Genomic DNA, 18,274 nt, shown 5'->3' on the forward strand with positions numbered 1-18,274 from the left:
GTCATGTAAGAATAAAGCATATCACCAAAAATCGTGCGTCCATCTTCTCCAAGCACAACTCTCTTGGGTTTGCCCTGAGAGTCCTGGAGAACTTGTCCGTCCTGGTTCATAAGAACTCCCTGCTCCAAATCTATGACCTAGGGACATAAAAAGATTAGCTAAATCGGTATGGAAATCTATAAAAGTAAAATGTGAACACCTGTGAGATTTTGAAAAATCCTGCTCCTGACTATTAGAACTGGAACAATTAATCTGTAGAATTTCGTTTTACCAGGATTAATCAAAGGTTCAAGAATTAGATTTAGAAACTGACTCCTTTATTTTGTTGTCAAGAGTTAGATGAGAAGTTTCATACCAAGCAAGGGTAAAAAAAAAAGTTTAACTATTCCTTAAAAGTATAGGGTTTAGCTCAATGACTCATGAATAATCTTCTACCAAATGTAAGATCAAAACTATGGTAACATGTCTTTCACAAAATATAGTTACCCATTTGGTTCCATCAGGTCCAGTGATAAACTTTTGACCAACGGCCTTGCTGGTTCCATGAGAGGGGGACGATTCTTTCTCATTTGTTGCTGTCAGATTTGGTCGTCCATTTTTACCTAATGATTATATGTTGTAAGCACAGACACGTGGTCACTAAATAATGACATATTATCTACAGTATCATTTAGCTTTTTGCAAAAGCAAAGCCTTTGACCTTCGATTCTGTACTTTTCAGTGGCAGAAATCTTTTATTATATGCACTTCAGCAATTAACTTTACCATTTCCATTGCCAGGCTTGAGTTGCCCTCCATTGGTTGGTTTTCCTCTGACAATGGGATAGCGAGTCCTACCTCCTTGGCCCAAAATCCTGTCTCTAGATGAGGATGAAGATGCTGAGGATGACGATATGGACTGAGAGTTGCCGCCAATTAATCCCCCTGTCTTCGTCACGGTGGTACCACTGCCAGCATCACGATCTGAGGTTAAAACAGGCTTGGGCACATTTGAGGAAGAAGAGGAATCAGTTGATGATGATGATGATGAACCAGAGCCAAGCCTTGAGTTCTGTGCTGACTGTGGTCTGATGGGAATCCTAGATCCACCAGCCTGCCTGTTAGCCAGCAGAGGAGAGCGTACCCTCCCGTTCACACCTACACCAGGACGACGATGAGTTGGCGAGACTCCAGATGGTGATCCAGGTCTTGTCCTGGAAGAAGTATCCACACTCTGATTGTCCTCTACGTTTCTCTGAGGATAAACTGAAGTTATAGGATTCTTGTGGGCCGCTGTGGGGTCTGTGAGTCTGTCATTTTTTCCACTGGTTTCTCTACTCCTCTCATCAAGATAATCCTTATCATGATCATTATTATTGCCATTGGTGGTTCCTCGATGAACGGGCGTATTTGAGTCTCTGTGTCCGTTTGAGGAATGATGTGAATTGGAGTTTGAAGAAGTGGCTGCTGAAGACGAAGAGGATGAAGATGAAGAGAATGAAGTAGTTGGGATTCTAGGGACGCTAGATGCTGTTTGTTGATTGGTCAAAGAAGGCTTAGCTGAACCTGCTGTGACTCCATCCTTCAGCGAGTCATGAATGGAGGGTGTTTTCAGATCTTCACTAGTCTCCTGAATCCTGGACACTCCTGCAGCACCTGTGGCCCCTGAAACCCTAGTCGGTGTCCCTGTCAAGACAGGTGTGCCAGCCCCGACAGAGGATGAAGTCCTGGTCAAAGGAGTCCTGCCATCCTGCCTGGAAGATGACGTTCTTGTCACTGAACCGAACCTGCCTGGGTAACGACTAGCAAGCCAAGGGAACCTCTCTGCAAAAGAGCGACTAATTCCTGTACGAGGAACTGTCCGTTTATCATTACTGCTCACCTCCCTTCCCTCTTCCACTCTTCTCTCCTCCTCAGTTGGTTGTGGTTTAGAGCTTGAAGTAGGGTCCTCAACTTTGGTTACCTCTGAATCTGTGTTCTTATGATAACTGTCCTCATTACCCTCTCTGATTGTTGTGTCTTGTTCAGGTGATGTGTGTGAACTCTGTGTGTTGTGTGGAGTTGTAGACCCGTGAGATCCTCTGTGTGAAGTTGATTGAGATGAGCGTGATGTGTCTGTGACAGATGGCTGGTTTGAACTGCTCTGTGCAGTGGATGGATTGGTGCCTGAGCTCTGTGAAGTTGTAGACCCTTGAGAGCTAGACTCTGATTTGGACTGCAGATTATCCAGGTTATATGGATCTGATGTTGCCTGGCTGTGGGTTCCACTTCCTGAAGGAGACCTGGATGTTGCAGAATTGAAAGTATTTGATGTTCTGTGGTTTTGAGTGGTGTCTGGTGAGGTGGACTGTGATGTTTCTGAACTATGTGTGTTTGATGTTGCTTGATTTGGAGTTCTGCTAGGTGAATTCACCTGTGAGGTGATGGAAGGTTTATGACCATTCAGCATTCGAGTTGAATTCCCTCTAAATAAAATTCCTGGATGTCTTCGACTGTAACCATATCTAGAACCATAAGCAAACCCATTGTTGCGCCCTGCTGAAGCTGAGCCTCTTCCTACAGATGTAGCCTCCATTTCTTTTACAACTGTAGTGGAGGGTTTTGCATGAGTTATGCCAGGCTTATCATACGTGTTTTTGCTCTCTGGATATGTGGACGCCACATAATCTTTCCTACTGGCTGCTGACTCTTGGCTATGTGAAGAGGAGGATAATGAGGTTGTAGAAGGTGAGGATGATGAGGTGGAATCAGAAGTGGAGGAGGTGGCAGAAGATGAAGAAGATGATGCAGATGAAGATGAAGATGAAGAGGTAGATGACGAGGAGGAATCAGAGGAAGAGGAGGTGGCTGAAGATGATGCAGATGAAGATGAAGAGGTGGATGATGAGGAGGAAGCAGTTTTGGATCCTGGTTTTTGATGGACCCTCACTTTAATGGGCCTCCTGGCCGGTGGTTTGGGGTGAGTGGCTGCAGGTTTGGTGGGGGAGGGCATCATAACTTTGAGGCTGGGGGTGTCAGTAGTCAGGGGCTCTTCATCATATTGCTCTTCATCCTCAGATTCAGGGGCAACATTGTTGTCTGGTTCTTTTGTCTCTGGTACAACCTCCATGGTTGTTGTCTCCACTACTGGAGGTGGTGTTGTTGGTATTTTTGCTTCTTCTTCCTCCTTCTCTCTATCTTGAGCTCTTCCTCTGGATGACCCTCTGTTTGCTGTGTTCCTGACCGAGCCCCTTACAGAGGAGAAGATGCTGTGGTAGGAGCGTGTCTGGGATAGTGGGCGTACACGCCTGTTGAAAGGTACAGCAGGGCGTGGCTGAGGGGGTGTGGTTGGTTCTTCTTGTACTTCTGTTGACTGGACATCAGACTCATCAGGGTTGGTATCTTGCCTGGATGGTGTATGGCTAGTCCTGCGGCTGTCCTTGGTTTTGGGTAGTGATGAGGCAGCACTGGTGGCTGGCAGTGGGGAAACATTGGTAAGAGGATTGATTAATCATCTTTTCAAGCATAAATGCACATACATACTGTATTGAGACAAATGTGCTTACATCCTGGCATGGCAACACTGAAGGCTTTGCTTTGAGGCCCCTGTCCTCGTCTGTTGGTGGCTTTAATCTTGAAGATGTACCTCTCCCCTGGCGTGAGGCCATCTATGGTGGCTGTCATGGTGCTGCCACGGTACGTTATACTTTTCATTCCAAATGGCTTCATAGCAGGAGCATAAGACAGGATGTAGTCTGTGTGAAGGTAGAGCATGAAAAATTGTTATGAAGAGAGGTTGTTAGAAAGTGTACACCAACATTTTTCACTTTTTCCAACAAGCCAACAAAGTGATGGGTTAGTAACAATTTTAATATTTAAATGCACTGAATGTATTTCTTCCACTAGGGTGTTTGCCAGTCAAAACAAAACAAAACAATAATTACAATTGCACTGACTCCCATTAGACATAATTTTCAAAATCCAATCTGTATATTACCTTGACATATTTTTAGTAGATTATTTATGATTGCCGGTTAGAACAATTGTGCTGATTGTACTAGCCATCCCCTACTTTGACCAAACAAGTCCACAAGTCATAAACCAAGGATATATTTTATGCTGCTGTAAGTGTTGCAGCAGTAATTTGCTGACCTAGAAGGAAACAGGAAGAACCTGCTCTCTGCTGTTCATGAGTCAACAGGACCGGCTCTTTATAAAGTTCTCTGTCCTGATTGGATAACATGGGCAGGGATACCAGAACATTCAAGTGTAAGTGTAACATTTTAGTGTATGATCAGGAGTAGGACAGACATAACAGTGGTCACTGTTGGAATATAGCAATATTTAACACTTGTTTTAACAACAAAATATCACCTACAGCAACTTTAACTACTGATATTGTGGCAAAAAAAATGAATTTGTTTTTATTTTGGCTTTAATCCTCCTGGTCCGACCTCGTATCCTCCCATTTGGCTCTTCAGGTGGATCCCATGTTGCAATGACGGCGGTTCCTTTCCCTCGTAGTGGCTTGACCTCAAAGTTCTCTGGTGGACCAGATGGTGCTAGCAAGTGAGGAGAACACACGTCAATGGAAAGATGGCAGTGATTGGAGGAGGAGCAGGACAGAAACCAGAAGCAGCATAGAGGGAGCAGGCTGAGGACATTGCCACTTAAAGCATGTTAAAACAGTGGTTTGTGCCAGGAGGCTTCAGCTGCTGCCATACATTGTCAGGAACCTGCCCATGAGATCTTGTATGGGACTGCAGATGGAAGGTTGTGAGCTGCGAGCCAGGCAGTAAATGCTGACATTCCAATGAACCGCAGCTCAGGAGCTGTTATGACACAGTATAAAAGCTGCAATCACGACAGAGCTGCAGCCAAAGATCAAATCAAATATCAAATAGGAGTAATAGGCAGTGAATGTGATGAAGTGCGGTATTGAGGAAATATGAAGAAAAGAGCTAACAGACGTGGTTACGCAAGACCGAACTCTTTTCTGCAGGAATAAACTCTCTAATAAAAATACAGCTCTTTGGCTCTCTATAGATTTTCCTCTGAAAAAGAAATCACTATTCATCACTTCTCATGATGATATTCCATGATTAATTCTCAGCAGGCAGTGGCTGAGCATACCTGACTCAGGGGTCCTCTGAAAGACGGAGACGCTCCACTTCCCGTGATTTTCTTCCTGAGAGATTCTGACAGAGAACTCGTACATGCTGTCAGCCGACAGGGTGTCGATCATCAGTCTCCTCTGAGGACTGTCCTTGTACTCCCAGCGTGCTGACTCACCCTTTTCCCTGTACCTGACTGTATAAGCTCTGGGTAAGGGGAAAATTGGGATTTTTTTTATTCAAAAGGAGAGGATTATCATTCTTTACCTATAAATGTACAATAGTTAAGGTATTAACTTTATTAAAACTATCAATTATATATTGTGTTGAAGTAGCTATCAAAGTTAGCATGCTAACCAGCATGACCCTCCTGTCTCAAAATGACAGTTTTTACCTCAAATGGTGATCTTCTGTGAGTATAGCTCAGGTCCCCTAGCTTTTTAAGTTAGATCAATAAACAAATTAAACTCACAAAATGTCAAGAGAGTAAATACTCTTATACCTATGTTGCTTATATAACAGCAAAGCAACGCCATACACCTGATGATTTAAAATTTCTCTGTTTTGCAAGACAAAGATTAATTTAGTTGCCTTAACATAACACTTTCTTCAAAACAAATACAAGGCCATTTCTTACATAACAAATCTATAAATTACTTTCCTTTTATGTCTCTTTTACAGACACGCACTTAAACAAATTCCCACCTGGATGTCCCGGGGTCCACCTTCCCCATCTCAACAGCAGGGTCAATCCAGGAGATGAGAACTGACTGTGGAGACATGACCCTGACACTGATGTCCCGTGCCTCGTACTCTGGTGGCTCTGGACAACACAAACAGACACACACAAAGAAAAATAGGTAGCTCCAAACCAATAATGAAATTGCCTCTGAGATCATTGAATTTGTTCATAGGTGAGCTGCTGTTTTCTGTGATTTTGGCTAAACATGTCAGTTTTCAGCTTACTGGTTATTTCAAAGGTGCAGTGAGTAAAAATTAGCCTAATTTCACATTCATGCTCCAAACTAATAGGGGGCCGCAAGTCACCAGAGTCACTATTAACTGATGTTAGCTGTAGCTACCAGTAGCTAGGGGCTGTATCAATGGGCTCTGCTCAGACTGGAAGCTCTGTGATGGCGTTATTTACTTTAGGCCTATCTCTGCAACCCCTGCTGGAAAACCCAGCATGACCAGTCATCAACAAGACCAGCATATGTTGCAATTGGGTGCTGGTCTATGCTGGTTTTTTCCAGCAGGAAGACAATACAGTAGATGCTGAATTTTAAAAATATAATTCTTACATATTGCACCTTTAAGGTATTGAAAATGCAAAGAAATACAGATACATGTGTAGAGGAATGCAGTGAGGGTCAATAAACCTGCAGGTACCTGGTGTGGTTGTTTTGGTTGCGACCGCTCTGTTAGCCGATGCGCTCTGGCCCTGGGCCTTCTGTGCCTGCAGTGACACCACATGAACGGACTCAGATGCTATGAATAGAAAGGGATACCAGGCACGGCCAGGGTTTACACTATGGACACTAAAGATAGTACAGACAGAATTTATACACTTAGCTCCTTTTCAAATAAAACTAAACAGAAATAGTGGTTTGCATGCAGCTAGAACTCGGCCTGTTTCTCTGATGGTTAAAGGGTGTAAAATGCGGGTCCCCTTACTTAGTTTTTGTGTGTTTCGGTTCCTCTGGTCAGATTGAGGCTTTGTGTGATGTTGGCGTCTTCTTTCAAGTGGGGGGGCTCCAGCAGAAGCTCTCTCAGGCTGCCTGGGGCCCGAAGAGGACTGAGGGGCCCTCCTGTGTGTCCTGGTGTTAGACACGCCCAATGGGTGAGCTGTTCTGCCCGCCCTGGCGGCCCGTTGTACGAAGGGCTGATTTCTGGTAGATCTTTGTGGAGACCTGGCTGGACCTGTTGGTAGAACATAAACAAGAGAAAAGTCGGAGTTCATCTTACCTTTATGGCCCCATTGCTAATTCATAAACTGTACTCTGTGCTGGGTTGGCATTGTTGAAACTAACTGCCACTCTGCTCTAGTCACATCTGTTCAGTGATAAACACACAGTTACATGTGACTTTAATCCATCAGTGACAGTAAACACGACCAGTTGTCACAGAGGGGATACGCTATGGAAGCGCACCATGTCCCCTGTCATCTGCTCCAACTTCTGCTGTCCTGCTTCATGCTTTAATCCCACCATCGTGGTGACTCCATCCTGGACAGCTTCTCAGACATTGACTCAGACAGCCAGACAATCCCCCTCATCTGGCTGCAGTGCTGAGCGATAGATAGCATTGGCAACATCACAATAAAAAAAAATCCTCTATCCCTCCCACCCTTTTGTCTTCTTTCTTTCGTGTACTCCCTCTATCCCTCACTTATATTTTCTCATAATCACTGTCAGATGAGAGGGATCTGCCCTGTTTCCCATCAGGACAGCTTCCCGCACAGCTGGGTGAGTACTGACAAGTAAGCTTATGTTACAACGTGGATTTGACAAAATAGAAAGAGGACAAAAAGATACAGTGATGTTGGGTTTCCCCGTCCAACAAACAGGTAGGGTGGACAAAAAGAGAGTTGTCTTTCAAGAGAGGCCACCACACCCAAAATGTTTTCTTCAGCTGTGGCTGCAGTTATAGTGCAAACGGCTTTCCACCTTATGACCATTTGTGTGGTGGACAACAAAGAGGATGTGAGGGGGATTATAAATGCAAACAAGAAAAGCTCCAAGGACGAGAGAGGAAGTTTGTGCCAGCAAGACCTGTGGACTTGGAGCTCCCCATGTCTTTAAGTCTGTCTGTCTGTCTCTATCCCTCGCGCTGATCTGCCAGCACAGCTGAGTCGATTTCTCCCTTATGGATCAAGACAATTTGTCAGTGTCTGTTTGGTAATGCAACAACTGTTGTTGCCTTTCCTGTTTTCAAAATTTTCTCTCAAAATTCCCCTGCACCTGTGCAAGTTTCTTGGATAATCTGTATGTTCCTATTGTCAGCCAAAATGACAGCAAACTATAGCTTTTTGTATCTATGTTGAATAAAAAAATGTAAGAGTTTTGATTGAATACATTAAACATATATACATTTATCAACAGCATATCAAGGACTTTGACATAATGATGTTTCGATACATCTACAGTTAGTATGCTAACCGATTACATTTTAAAATGTGTTGTAAAATGAACTGAAGAAATTTGCAAACATGGTGTTTACCGGATTATCTTTCAAAGTTATATTATGTGTAGTTAAAAGTATTTGAATATGGAATTGGATGTATGAAATGAGCCCAACAGTAACATATTGATAGTGACTATAATACAACATATTCTATTCCTGCATTATGTGTATTTCAGCCATTTTTGACAGCTGTTGAGTTAACATTTTAAGAATAACACGAACATGGGCCAAACCTCTGTGTCTGTCTGACACCCACTATACCTGTTTGATTGTCTCTCTTCATTCTAGCTGACTTAACAAAAACACACATTTGGTTTTAATCAGCCAAGCTCTCATGTTCTTTATTTTCGTCTTCCTCCTTCTGTCTTTCTGGAAAACCGTCACAGTGCATAGTTTGGCCTGGGTCACCACGCCACGGACCACAAAACCATTGACTCCACAATGCTCTCGCTGCCAGATCCTTTCTGTCTTTTCCTGGAAGCTCCATGGTCCGAGGTGCTATGAGCCTGGCCTCCAGACAGACGAACACTGCTACAGGGGAGACCCACCTCAGTCTGTTCACACTGGCGGTGAAGAATGTCATTGCTTGAGTGTTTACTCCTCCTCAAAAACTAGCTGGAGAAAACAAGGCTTTTATCCCCAGTCTATGACATTTCACCACTTTCAAAAGAAAATCTAAACTTTGCAAATATAAATTGGTAAGTTTGAGTCTCGCTGTGGTGTACAGTTCTCAGTTTATCCGCAGTTTAGTTCATGCAAACAATTCTCAGTGGTCGAGCATTCCTGGAGCACAAATGATCGACTTGACCTCAAGTGGCAGAGACAAAGTTAGCTAATCTGACGAAACCCACATGGAAAAGAAACAACCCAGGTCCAAATCTGGAAATGCAACGCTTTTGTTCATTCATTAGCTTACTAGAACAGCTAGTAACCTGGAGTATGATTAAAGTTAAGTTTAGTTAAACAGAGCAAATTAGATGTTCTTTTCTTAAGCGATAACTTAAGCCCACATTAGATAGCATTTGTCAGGAGCAATTAGATTTAATAATTGCTCTATATATGCCAAAGTTTTCATTTGTTTTTTGCTGCAGGCTATTTAGCAGGTAAATAACTTGAAAAATTAGCAAACCTAAAAGATCATTTAACATCATTTTAACGTATAACAGTTGCCAACATGTTCCTAGTTTATGTCCATTAATGGCTGATAAACAAATTGTCAAAATTGTTATGTGGAGTATATTCTTTATTTATCCATGGCTAACCTAGTGTAGCCTAATAATTTGAAATGTTGACTGGGATAAATATCATTAGCTCGTAGCTAGCTTGGTAACTTTATAAGATAGGATTGCAAGCAAGTGTGCTTTGAAACATTCAACATTCTTTTGCCCTTTCCTTTTCACTGGTTTTTATTCTGACTTCACTTTGTTAGAGTCACAGTGGTTCTTTGGCTCCCTTCACTGATGTTTAACTCAACAAATGTGATTAACCATGTCTCCAGTGAAGCTCCACCTCAAACAAATACGACTGAAACTCTAGCGGCACGGAGGTTCAGTGGTTAGCACTGTCATCTCACAACAAGAAGGTCCTGGGTTCAGTTGCTGGTGCTGATCCTTTCAGTCTGGAATCTGAGTAGGTTTCCTCCATGTTCCATGCCTCGGCGCAAAGACATGCCAGTCAAGTGGTTTGGCGAGACTAAATCTGCCCATGGCACATGAAAACATAAAAACAAGTGTGCATGTGTCTCCTGTGTTAGCTCTGTGGTAGACGAGTAAGTGTTTTCATGACATATGGTTAAATGTAAAACTGTCCCATAAAGCTGCGCTTGACTTCAATGAAGAAAAATATCAAGACCATCAAAGTTTGTCTAAAGAGCTTAAAGTTAACGCCCCATTGAACAACCTCCACTGTCGATTAACATCAATCTGAGGTGACTGAGACACAATCGTTCATGTATGAGCTAATGTTTGAAAGCTTAATTCACATTACATTTATTCTTGTTCGCTGACTTCCTTCCTCACTCTCTGACACACGGGGGACCCAATGAAATGCAGCATTACCTTGACTAAAGTTATGGATTTCTAGGTATTGTTGGATACTTTTGAGTTAATGTCAGTACATTGCTACAGTTTAGCAAAATATATATCGACCTTATGTTAATCATTTTACATATATTTTCTATCACTAGATTTATCAATTAGTTCACTGTAAACTCATAAATATATCCATGAAGTGCACGCAAATCGCTCGCTTGAAATTTCCTGTCATTTTACAGTCTGTTGAAAGCACTGACAGGCAAATATGTGATAATTAATGTGGCGTAAACCATTAGAGGCAAGAAAAATACATGTAAATTTGAATCACCTGCAAGAAAAACACAACCTAGCCAAATATATGGGAATCTATGAGTCAGAGAACACTGAGTGTTTTTCCCCACAGATCCCGTTGGGACATAATGAGGTGAGGGAATGTAGGAAAAGGAGACAGTCGCCCCAGATATAGCACTGAATCATCCTCACATTCGTTTCAGTGGATCCTTTTATATCCATGATGACAGCAGATAATTTCAGCATCCCGCTTTTAATGGATTTAACCTGATAGTTTTACAGGGGTTTCTTTTGACCGCTCCCATGCATTGTTAGTAAAGCCGCCTTGAGATCAGATTTACCTGCTGATGAGTTGCTGACAGGTGCACCACCCAACACAGCAAAGCCATCCAGGTTAACCCAGTCGGGGTCTAAAAAAGAAAAAGACAAGATATCGAGTTATAGGATGTGGCTCATCGGAACTTGTGAGCACACTGACAATGATAACTGTAATTATACTGTAAATTCACAGTTGTATACTGTAATTATTTTACAGTCATGAAGATGAAAATCACAGTAATACACCGTCTTTCCACAGAAACCCAAACAAAACTATACTGTAAAAGTACATTATTTTGCTGTAAAATAACAATATTTACTGTAATAAACGAGTTATTGTAAATATACCAACTGATAGTAATATCAAAGTGATATACTGTGTTTTGACATTAACAAAGCCATATTGCACATTAGCATATTAGCCATTCAACTTATCAGCATGTTAGCATGTGTACATTGTTAGACCACCTGTTGGTCTACGAGTCTGTTGTAAGGCTGTTAGACTTCCAGCATTTCAGTCTGTGTATCATGTTTTACCACTTGTAATCCAGTTAGCATGTTAGCATGTGTATCCTTTTGGACCACTTGTGGGTTTGCTTACCTGTTGTTAGCCTTTTAGTATGGGTACTTTGAAGACATGTTCAAGCTACACATACTCAAGGCATGTTCTGGCAGAAATGTTTTTCTTCTTTCTTGTGGTGTTTGTGAACTTTGCCATGTGTGTGCTTTGCCTTTTCCCCTTAAAAAGAAAAGAAATCTCCCCTTCTTCTTTACTCTCCACCTCTCTCCCTGTTGCTCCCATTGAGCCTCCTCTCCATCTTTGTTGTTTTAACAGCGGCTGGCCAGACACATTAATGACGTGGAGGCAAACAGCATGGTGTTATTTATGACAAGTGATGCAGCGCTCATGCTGCTGAGGGAACAACACACGATCTGCAAGGAATTTCTGGACAGGCAGCGCTGAGATTAATGGCAAACTGTGCCGGAGCTGGAGAGACCGCAAGTCCGCCGCCACACTGGTCGGCACACACACACACACACACACAAACACACGAGCACAATCACAAAAGCATCTATATGTGCATGTTTGAAGACACTGACACACCATACAAGACAATGTATGACCTCAACACTTGGCACCACCCTACCCTTCACCACAAACACCACCAAACACACACATGTCCCAGACGCACACACACAGCAGTGACCACAACACAGGGGATTGGGTTATAGGAGCTGGGCTGGGTTTGGATGTGGAAAAGAAGGGCTGGCTGCAGACTTTAAGCCGCTGATGAAGTATGGCTCTAAGAAGCCAAGGACGGAGGAAAACGGAATAATGACAAAAGCAGGCTAGACTGTGTCAACACTGCAAACTGTATGTGTGTCGAAACATAAAGACCTGTCTTGTGTTTTACAGGGCGGGATTAGGAATTATACCAGAGAAGCTGTTAAAACCTAAAAATAATCTAAAGTCTAAAATAACCGGCTGGGATGGTGATTGCTGGTCGTACAGGAACCCACCCGCAGTGTTCTTTCTCTGTTTCTGGCAAACCGGGATGACAGAACATCCAATGATGAACTAATCCTCTGATAAAAATCAATCATACACTCACTCACATGTGTCCACACACCTCACCTCCTGGCGTCTCAGCTTTGTACACAGCTTTGCTCATCCCCTCCTCACTCTTGGCAGTAGCTTTGAGAAAGTGCAGGACTCCAGGATCTGAAAGCTCCCTCCAAAGTTTGAGCCAAACTTCTTTTTTCTTGCTCTCAGCCCATTTATTTTCCTCTGAATTACTTTTTTTTGTTTGTTTAAGTTCCTTAGAAACACACTTATTAGCTGTGCGAATCAAACATCTTTTAGATTCAGTAATCAATGTGGGGATAAGAACATGTCAGGAAGTCAGATGAGAGGCGATTCGCTTCCTCTAAGGTGTTGTCGGGGAGTTAGATGATCTCACAGCCACTGTCTTACAAAACCCCAGAGGTTCATTGCTCTGGGGAAGGCATGATTAACACCTTTCATGGGGTCTGCATCTGTTGTCAAGTGTTTACCTGACAGTATATAAGTGAAGACAATCTGAAACTCGAGAGAGAACACTCTGCTTGGGTCTTCTCTCTGTGCTGCCTGATCTGATCAATCTGCAGTTCTTCAGAGAATTAGAAACTCTCAAATTTCCTCAAGGAGAATTTCCCTTACTTTAGTTCCCACTAGATTTGTTCACTTATGTCAGTCTCAAACATCTCACATCCTCGTCTTTTTAACTTCTGTTTCTGCCTTACCTACATCCTCCAGTAGGTGAGAGCGACTGTCCTTTCCCACTCTAGTGAAGCGGTGAGACCTCGTGGGTTTGCTGGAGCTGATGACGAAGCGGTCCACAGGTCTTCCATCCAGATGGATAGAAGGCTCCCAGCTCTCCCTCAGGCCCCTGTCCACAGATGTCTGTTTCCCACTGTGTGGCCTCAGGGGCTTCTCTGCTGCAAAAACAAATTACGTCATTGAATTATGTGTACATTTTATGTGTATGTATAAAGTTTATTTAATGGTCTTTGCCCCTTATTGTAATGGTGCATGCTCACTATTCAAGCTAGGTAAGCTGTTAATACACCTTTTATTTGATCGCACCAGAACGATATCCTCTGTTTATTATTATTCTTGGCATTTAAAGGTAACTCTGATTCTGATGAAGCGTAAACTTTAAGGCGGCCCTGATAAACACAAACAAGTTTGATGGTTAAATAAATAAATGAGGACTGGGTTGGATGCTAAAGGCTCAGCACAATAAGCAAAGCTGAGACTCTCTCTTGGCTAGATTTGCTCAAAACAAAACAAAGAAAACAGCAACCACCGCTCTGTTTTGGATAGCAACTGCCTCCATGCTCCTCTTCAAGTGCAATGCAGGACTGACAGCACAATTACCAACAGGTGAACATTACACCAAGATAATGAAGTAAAGCGTCGAGCGTGACTTTAACGCTGTCTAAAATTGTGAATTCAGCTTGCAAGGAAGAAACTGTAGCTGTTAAAAGCCCCTGGAGAGTGCAGCGTACATGGAGAAATAATTAGCAGTCACTTGAGACAGTCCAAAATTCAAAATCGCTGACTTGATTCATCATGCACAAAATGATGGCCTCGTGCCTGAGAGCTTGCATGGATGCTTAAACCTCAGCTGACTCAACCCGAGAAGGGAACATTTGTACAAAGTCTGACGCATGGAGAAAAAGGTGTTTAATATTGTTTATAACCCTTACCCAACAAGCTATACATAAAAAAAACATGATCACTGTACAATCCTGATTCCAAAAAAAAGTTAGAGAAAAAGTAAATATGATGAGAATGCTGTCATCAAAAAGAGCTGTGTTAACCAGTAACAGTTTTACGAAGTGTTCCTGAGCCCCTGTGGTAATATCCTTTACACAATCATGTGTTTCACAAAGTACTGAACCTCGCCCCATCCTCGCCTGTGAGTGACTGAGCCTTCTGTGGATGCTCCGTTAACACTCAATCATGACATTATCACCTGTTACCAATGGACCTGTTTGTCCGTGGGATGTTTTTGGTACATTCCACAACTGCCTTGTGGTTGCCCCTGTCCCAAATTGTCTGAAACACGTTACTGAAAAATTTAGAGTTAAAATCGACAAAGTTAATGTTGATCCGTCAAATAGGAATAAACGTTTTCAATGGTCACACCCTTGCACCTGGTATGCAGCAAGTCAGATAATTAAAAAAATATGTATTACTAAAACCTCTGGTTGTGTTTGCTGTAATTTAAATGAAAAATAAAAAATTAACATTAATCTGCACCTTTTTACCTGTCAACAAATAGTGGAGGGGGTGGCGCCTAAATTATGTGCTAGTGTGCCTAACCAGTGTAAATCATTGAATGATGATCCTGAAGCCTTTTTGTTAGTTTTTTTACGGTACAAGTTGTGGGCTGTAAAGCAAACAATACGCTGAAAGATGCTAAAATGCTCCAGAGAGCTGAAGAGAAGAAATAATCCTGTGTGCCATTCATTGTATTGTTGATACGAAAATATTGACGATGGCAGCGTTAAATCTTAATCTCAATGTTTTGGCTGAATGGTGAAGATCTGCGGTACCCTAACAAAACAAAAGTTGTGCAAGGTTTAATAGCACACTGGTCATTCATCACTGTCACATACAATTGTTAGTACTGTCCGCGCATCTCATAAACAGCTGGTTCTTATGACTGTCCGTGCTCCCCGAAGGTTTACAGCAGCAGTTTCATTTTAGCATCGTCACAAAATCACTTCATCACTTTGAATCCTGGTTGCCTGCAGGTGTGCGCCCAGCTGGATCCGCACTCTCACTTTTCACATTTAGAAATAATCGCCACTCCGGTCTCGCGCGCTGCAGTTTACAGACGGCCACAGAGGCCCACAAATGTTGTCTCTTCTCAACTTGGAGATTTAGTATGTGCGGAAAGATCGTCTTCATTGATGTTTCTGCAGTTCCTACATAGCACCGGATACAGGCTTGATTCACACTGTGTCTTGGTGCAAGAAGAAGGGAGCAAGTGTGTTTTCCCAAAACAAAAAAACAAAACAAAACATAATCTCTCCTCATTATTTCCTCATTAATGCAGGGTTACAGCAGAGACAGGTTTATCAGCTGTTTGTTGCAGAATCCACTGACACACATCTGGACACACTTCAGTCACTTCCATCCTGTTTCCATTAAGCCCATGTATTGCGTAGGAATGGATCTGTCCTCCTCTGTCCAGACATCATCCTGTGATTTTGGCCTCTTAGGAAATTTACGATCCAAGGGCACACCAGATATTTTTGATTAAATCAGGACTCCTTGAAGCAACGCAGATGCATAATTGCTATCCAAGAATAAACAGTTTGGGAGGCAACTGAGTGGCTGTAACATCATAATCTTATGGAAGGAGGCTTGGTTTCAAGGCGCCGCCATGGAAAACCAGAGCAATACCATAACATTTTCTGTGCTGTTTGAATGTGAATGTGAAATGGAAAGACAGGCAGACAGACTGTGATTGAGTGAGACAGTGGAAAGTATTAAGTATGTGAAGAATGAGGGCAGAGCCTGAGGGTCATTATGTCAGTGTCGTTTCTTTGATAAAACTGTGAAAGAAAGAGAGTGTGAGATGGATGCAGATTTACAGACACACGTGTATCTGCATGTGCGGTTCGGTGCAAGAAACATATGCAGGTAAGCCCCGAGGTCAAAGGACTCCTGTAAAAACTGCTCTAGAAAATACTTGCGCTCATGCACCTGCAATGCAGCTTCACTTTTTTTACAAGAGCACCTTCTCACCTCGCCACAAAAATCACAGACGCTGACCCGCCGCTCACCCCTAATGAGTATGCCATTTCAAACCTCTTAACTGTCCTTCCCCACAAACACCCATCAATAATGAGGAGGACCAGCTGAATGGGTGGTAAGGTGGAGGAGGCTCATGATGCTAACACTGTCCATTCTATGAGTGAAGTCATACACATCTGTAGGTGTTTAGATAATAAAGTTATTTGCTGTCATGGCAACAACAAAGGCATGCACACACTGACTGAGGTGTATTTTCTCTCCAGTGAGTGTAGGTGCTACAGGCAAGTGAGGTAGAACTTTCCACTTTTCTACTTCTGGGATTTTTTTTTTTAATCATTGCAGCACACATACACTCGACAGACATGAAGGAAAACCTCAAAGATGTCTCTGCAGGCTTATTTTTGCCAAGCCGTTTTGATGTTTGTTTTTAGGATTAGAATATATAGGAATAATATGCGCATTATCACATTTTAACATACTGTACGGTATCGTAACGTAGCGTACCGTTTCATATCATATCGCATCATGTAGTAACATATTGTACCGGAGTGTATTGTAACATATCATACCACACGGTACACATACCATATCCTATTGTACTATATTACATTGTATCGTATCGTATCGCAATGTTTGTATTGTGTTGTACCATAGTGTATCATATTGTACTGTAATGTATTTTTTTGGTATCGCATCATTCTGTATCATACTGTAGTGTATCTTATCCTATCGTATCCTATCATGTCTATGCAGTGAAGGTGGCTGTTAGATGAAAGAAAAACACTCAGTTAAACTTCAGTTTGATTGGTCAAGCTGTATTTTCAATTTGGGTTTGAATCAAACTCCAACCATCCATGACATTGATTTCAAGGGCTCGTTTACCCAAATTACCAAAGGAATAACTCAATAATTATAACTTACCACTGGACAGTCATGCAGATATAATCTGTCGCCAAGATTTATGAATTTAATGAAATTTAATTGTGGTGCTCACAGCTTTTTTAAACATTCAACAGCAACATATCTTTCACCAAAACAATATTTATCTGGATGGTTCACATGCCTCGCTCTCAACAGTTTCAAATAAAAATGCTTTCCACCAGAGAAACAATCCCATGGTAACTGTCGACAGCTTGTTCTGTGGATTTTCACCAGTAACCAGGACACTAATTCTGGAAAGACATGTTTTTAATGTTCTAAGTCCCACAAACAAAACTCCACTCTCACTTATTCTAGAGGGTAAGAGGAGTCTTTTGGTTAACCTACTCTACACAATTTTAGGATATTGTTCACTTTCTTGCCAAGAATTAGATGAGAGGACAGAAGTGATTTTTGAGTCTCATTCCCAACTAGTTAATACGACACTTTGGGATTGTAGGTCGGGTTGGTCACCATTCCAAAGTGTCAGTTTTTGATAAGTTGCGAATGAGACTAAAAAATCTATTTATATATCTATTAGTTACTGGAAAATTGGGACCTGGATATATTTAGTCTGTCTTAGCAGATATATTTACAGTGGGTACAAGCCTGCCATAAGACGACTACTTCATATGGCATTAGGGTTTGGCCCATTTTCAAAGATGTTCAAACCGGTTTGATATAAGGCATAAGACCGGACCAGACAGAACAAACTGAATCTCAACACTAAACATTACACGAGATTCAGCCGTGGAAGAGGAACATAATGAGTGAGAGTGTAGCTAAACTATAGTCAATCATGGCAGCTTAGTAGATGTCTGTGCAACACAGTCCATACACTTAATAATATCAAAAACACTATTTGTGCCCATTCTGTTGATCATACTGTTTAATCCTTATATGTAGCCTTTTTAATGCTATGGTTTGCCTCCCCATGTGCACATCAAGCCTGACACTGTTTTGGATGGGAACAATTGCTGCCTCCTGGGTTTTGCGCCACCCAAGATGACTGTGATTGGTTTAAAGAAATACAAACAAGCCAAAGCGTCAACCCCCATACCATAATAAAAAATCTGTGCAGCCAGACCGATCTGAGCAATCTAAGGTAGGTAGGTATTCATCTAGGTGGGGGGTTGGTGTGAAGT

The 18,274-nt window shown here is 42.1% G+C and overlaps 1 protein-coding gene across 2 annotated transcripts in view; it reads right to left on the bottom strand.

The window, feature by feature from the left end:
• fndc1 (fibronectin type III domain containing 1) overlaps window positions 1-18,274 on the bottom strand; it is a 41,547-nt gene that overhangs the window by 20,014 nt on the left and 3,259 nt on the right. For both annotated transcript variants that reach the window (XM_037087428.1, XM_037087427.1), the window contains exons 2-12: window positions 13,181-13,375; window positions 10,921-10,989; window positions 6,747-6,992; window positions 6,462-6,560; window positions 5,778-5,895; window positions 5,092-5,279; window positions 4,413-4,520; window positions 3,525-3,713; window positions 766-3,432; window positions 487-602; window positions 26-137 (exon numbers count right to left, since the gene is read on the bottom strand). In XM_037087428.1, coding sequence (XP_036943323.1) covers window positions 26-137; window positions 487-602; window positions 766-3,432; window positions 3,525-3,713; window positions 4,413-4,520; window positions 5,092-5,279; window positions 5,778-5,895; window positions 6,462-6,560; window positions 6,747-6,992; window positions 10,921-10,989; window positions 13,181-13,375 — 4,107 coding nt within the window. The remainder of the gene's footprint in view (window positions 1-25; window positions 138-486; window positions 603-765; window positions 3,433-3,524; window positions 3,714-4,412; window positions 4,521-5,091; window positions 5,280-5,777; window positions 5,896-6,461; window positions 6,561-6,746; window positions 6,993-10,920; window positions 10,990-13,180; window positions 13,376-18,274) is intronic.

Source organism: Acanthopagrus latus, chromosome 22, assembly GCF_904848185.1.
Source record: "Acanthopagrus latus isolate v.2019 chromosome 22, fAcaLat1.1, whole genome shotgun sequence".
Lineage (NCBI taxonomy): Eukaryota > Metazoa > Chordata > Actinopteri > Spariformes > Sparidae > Acanthopagrus > Acanthopagrus latus.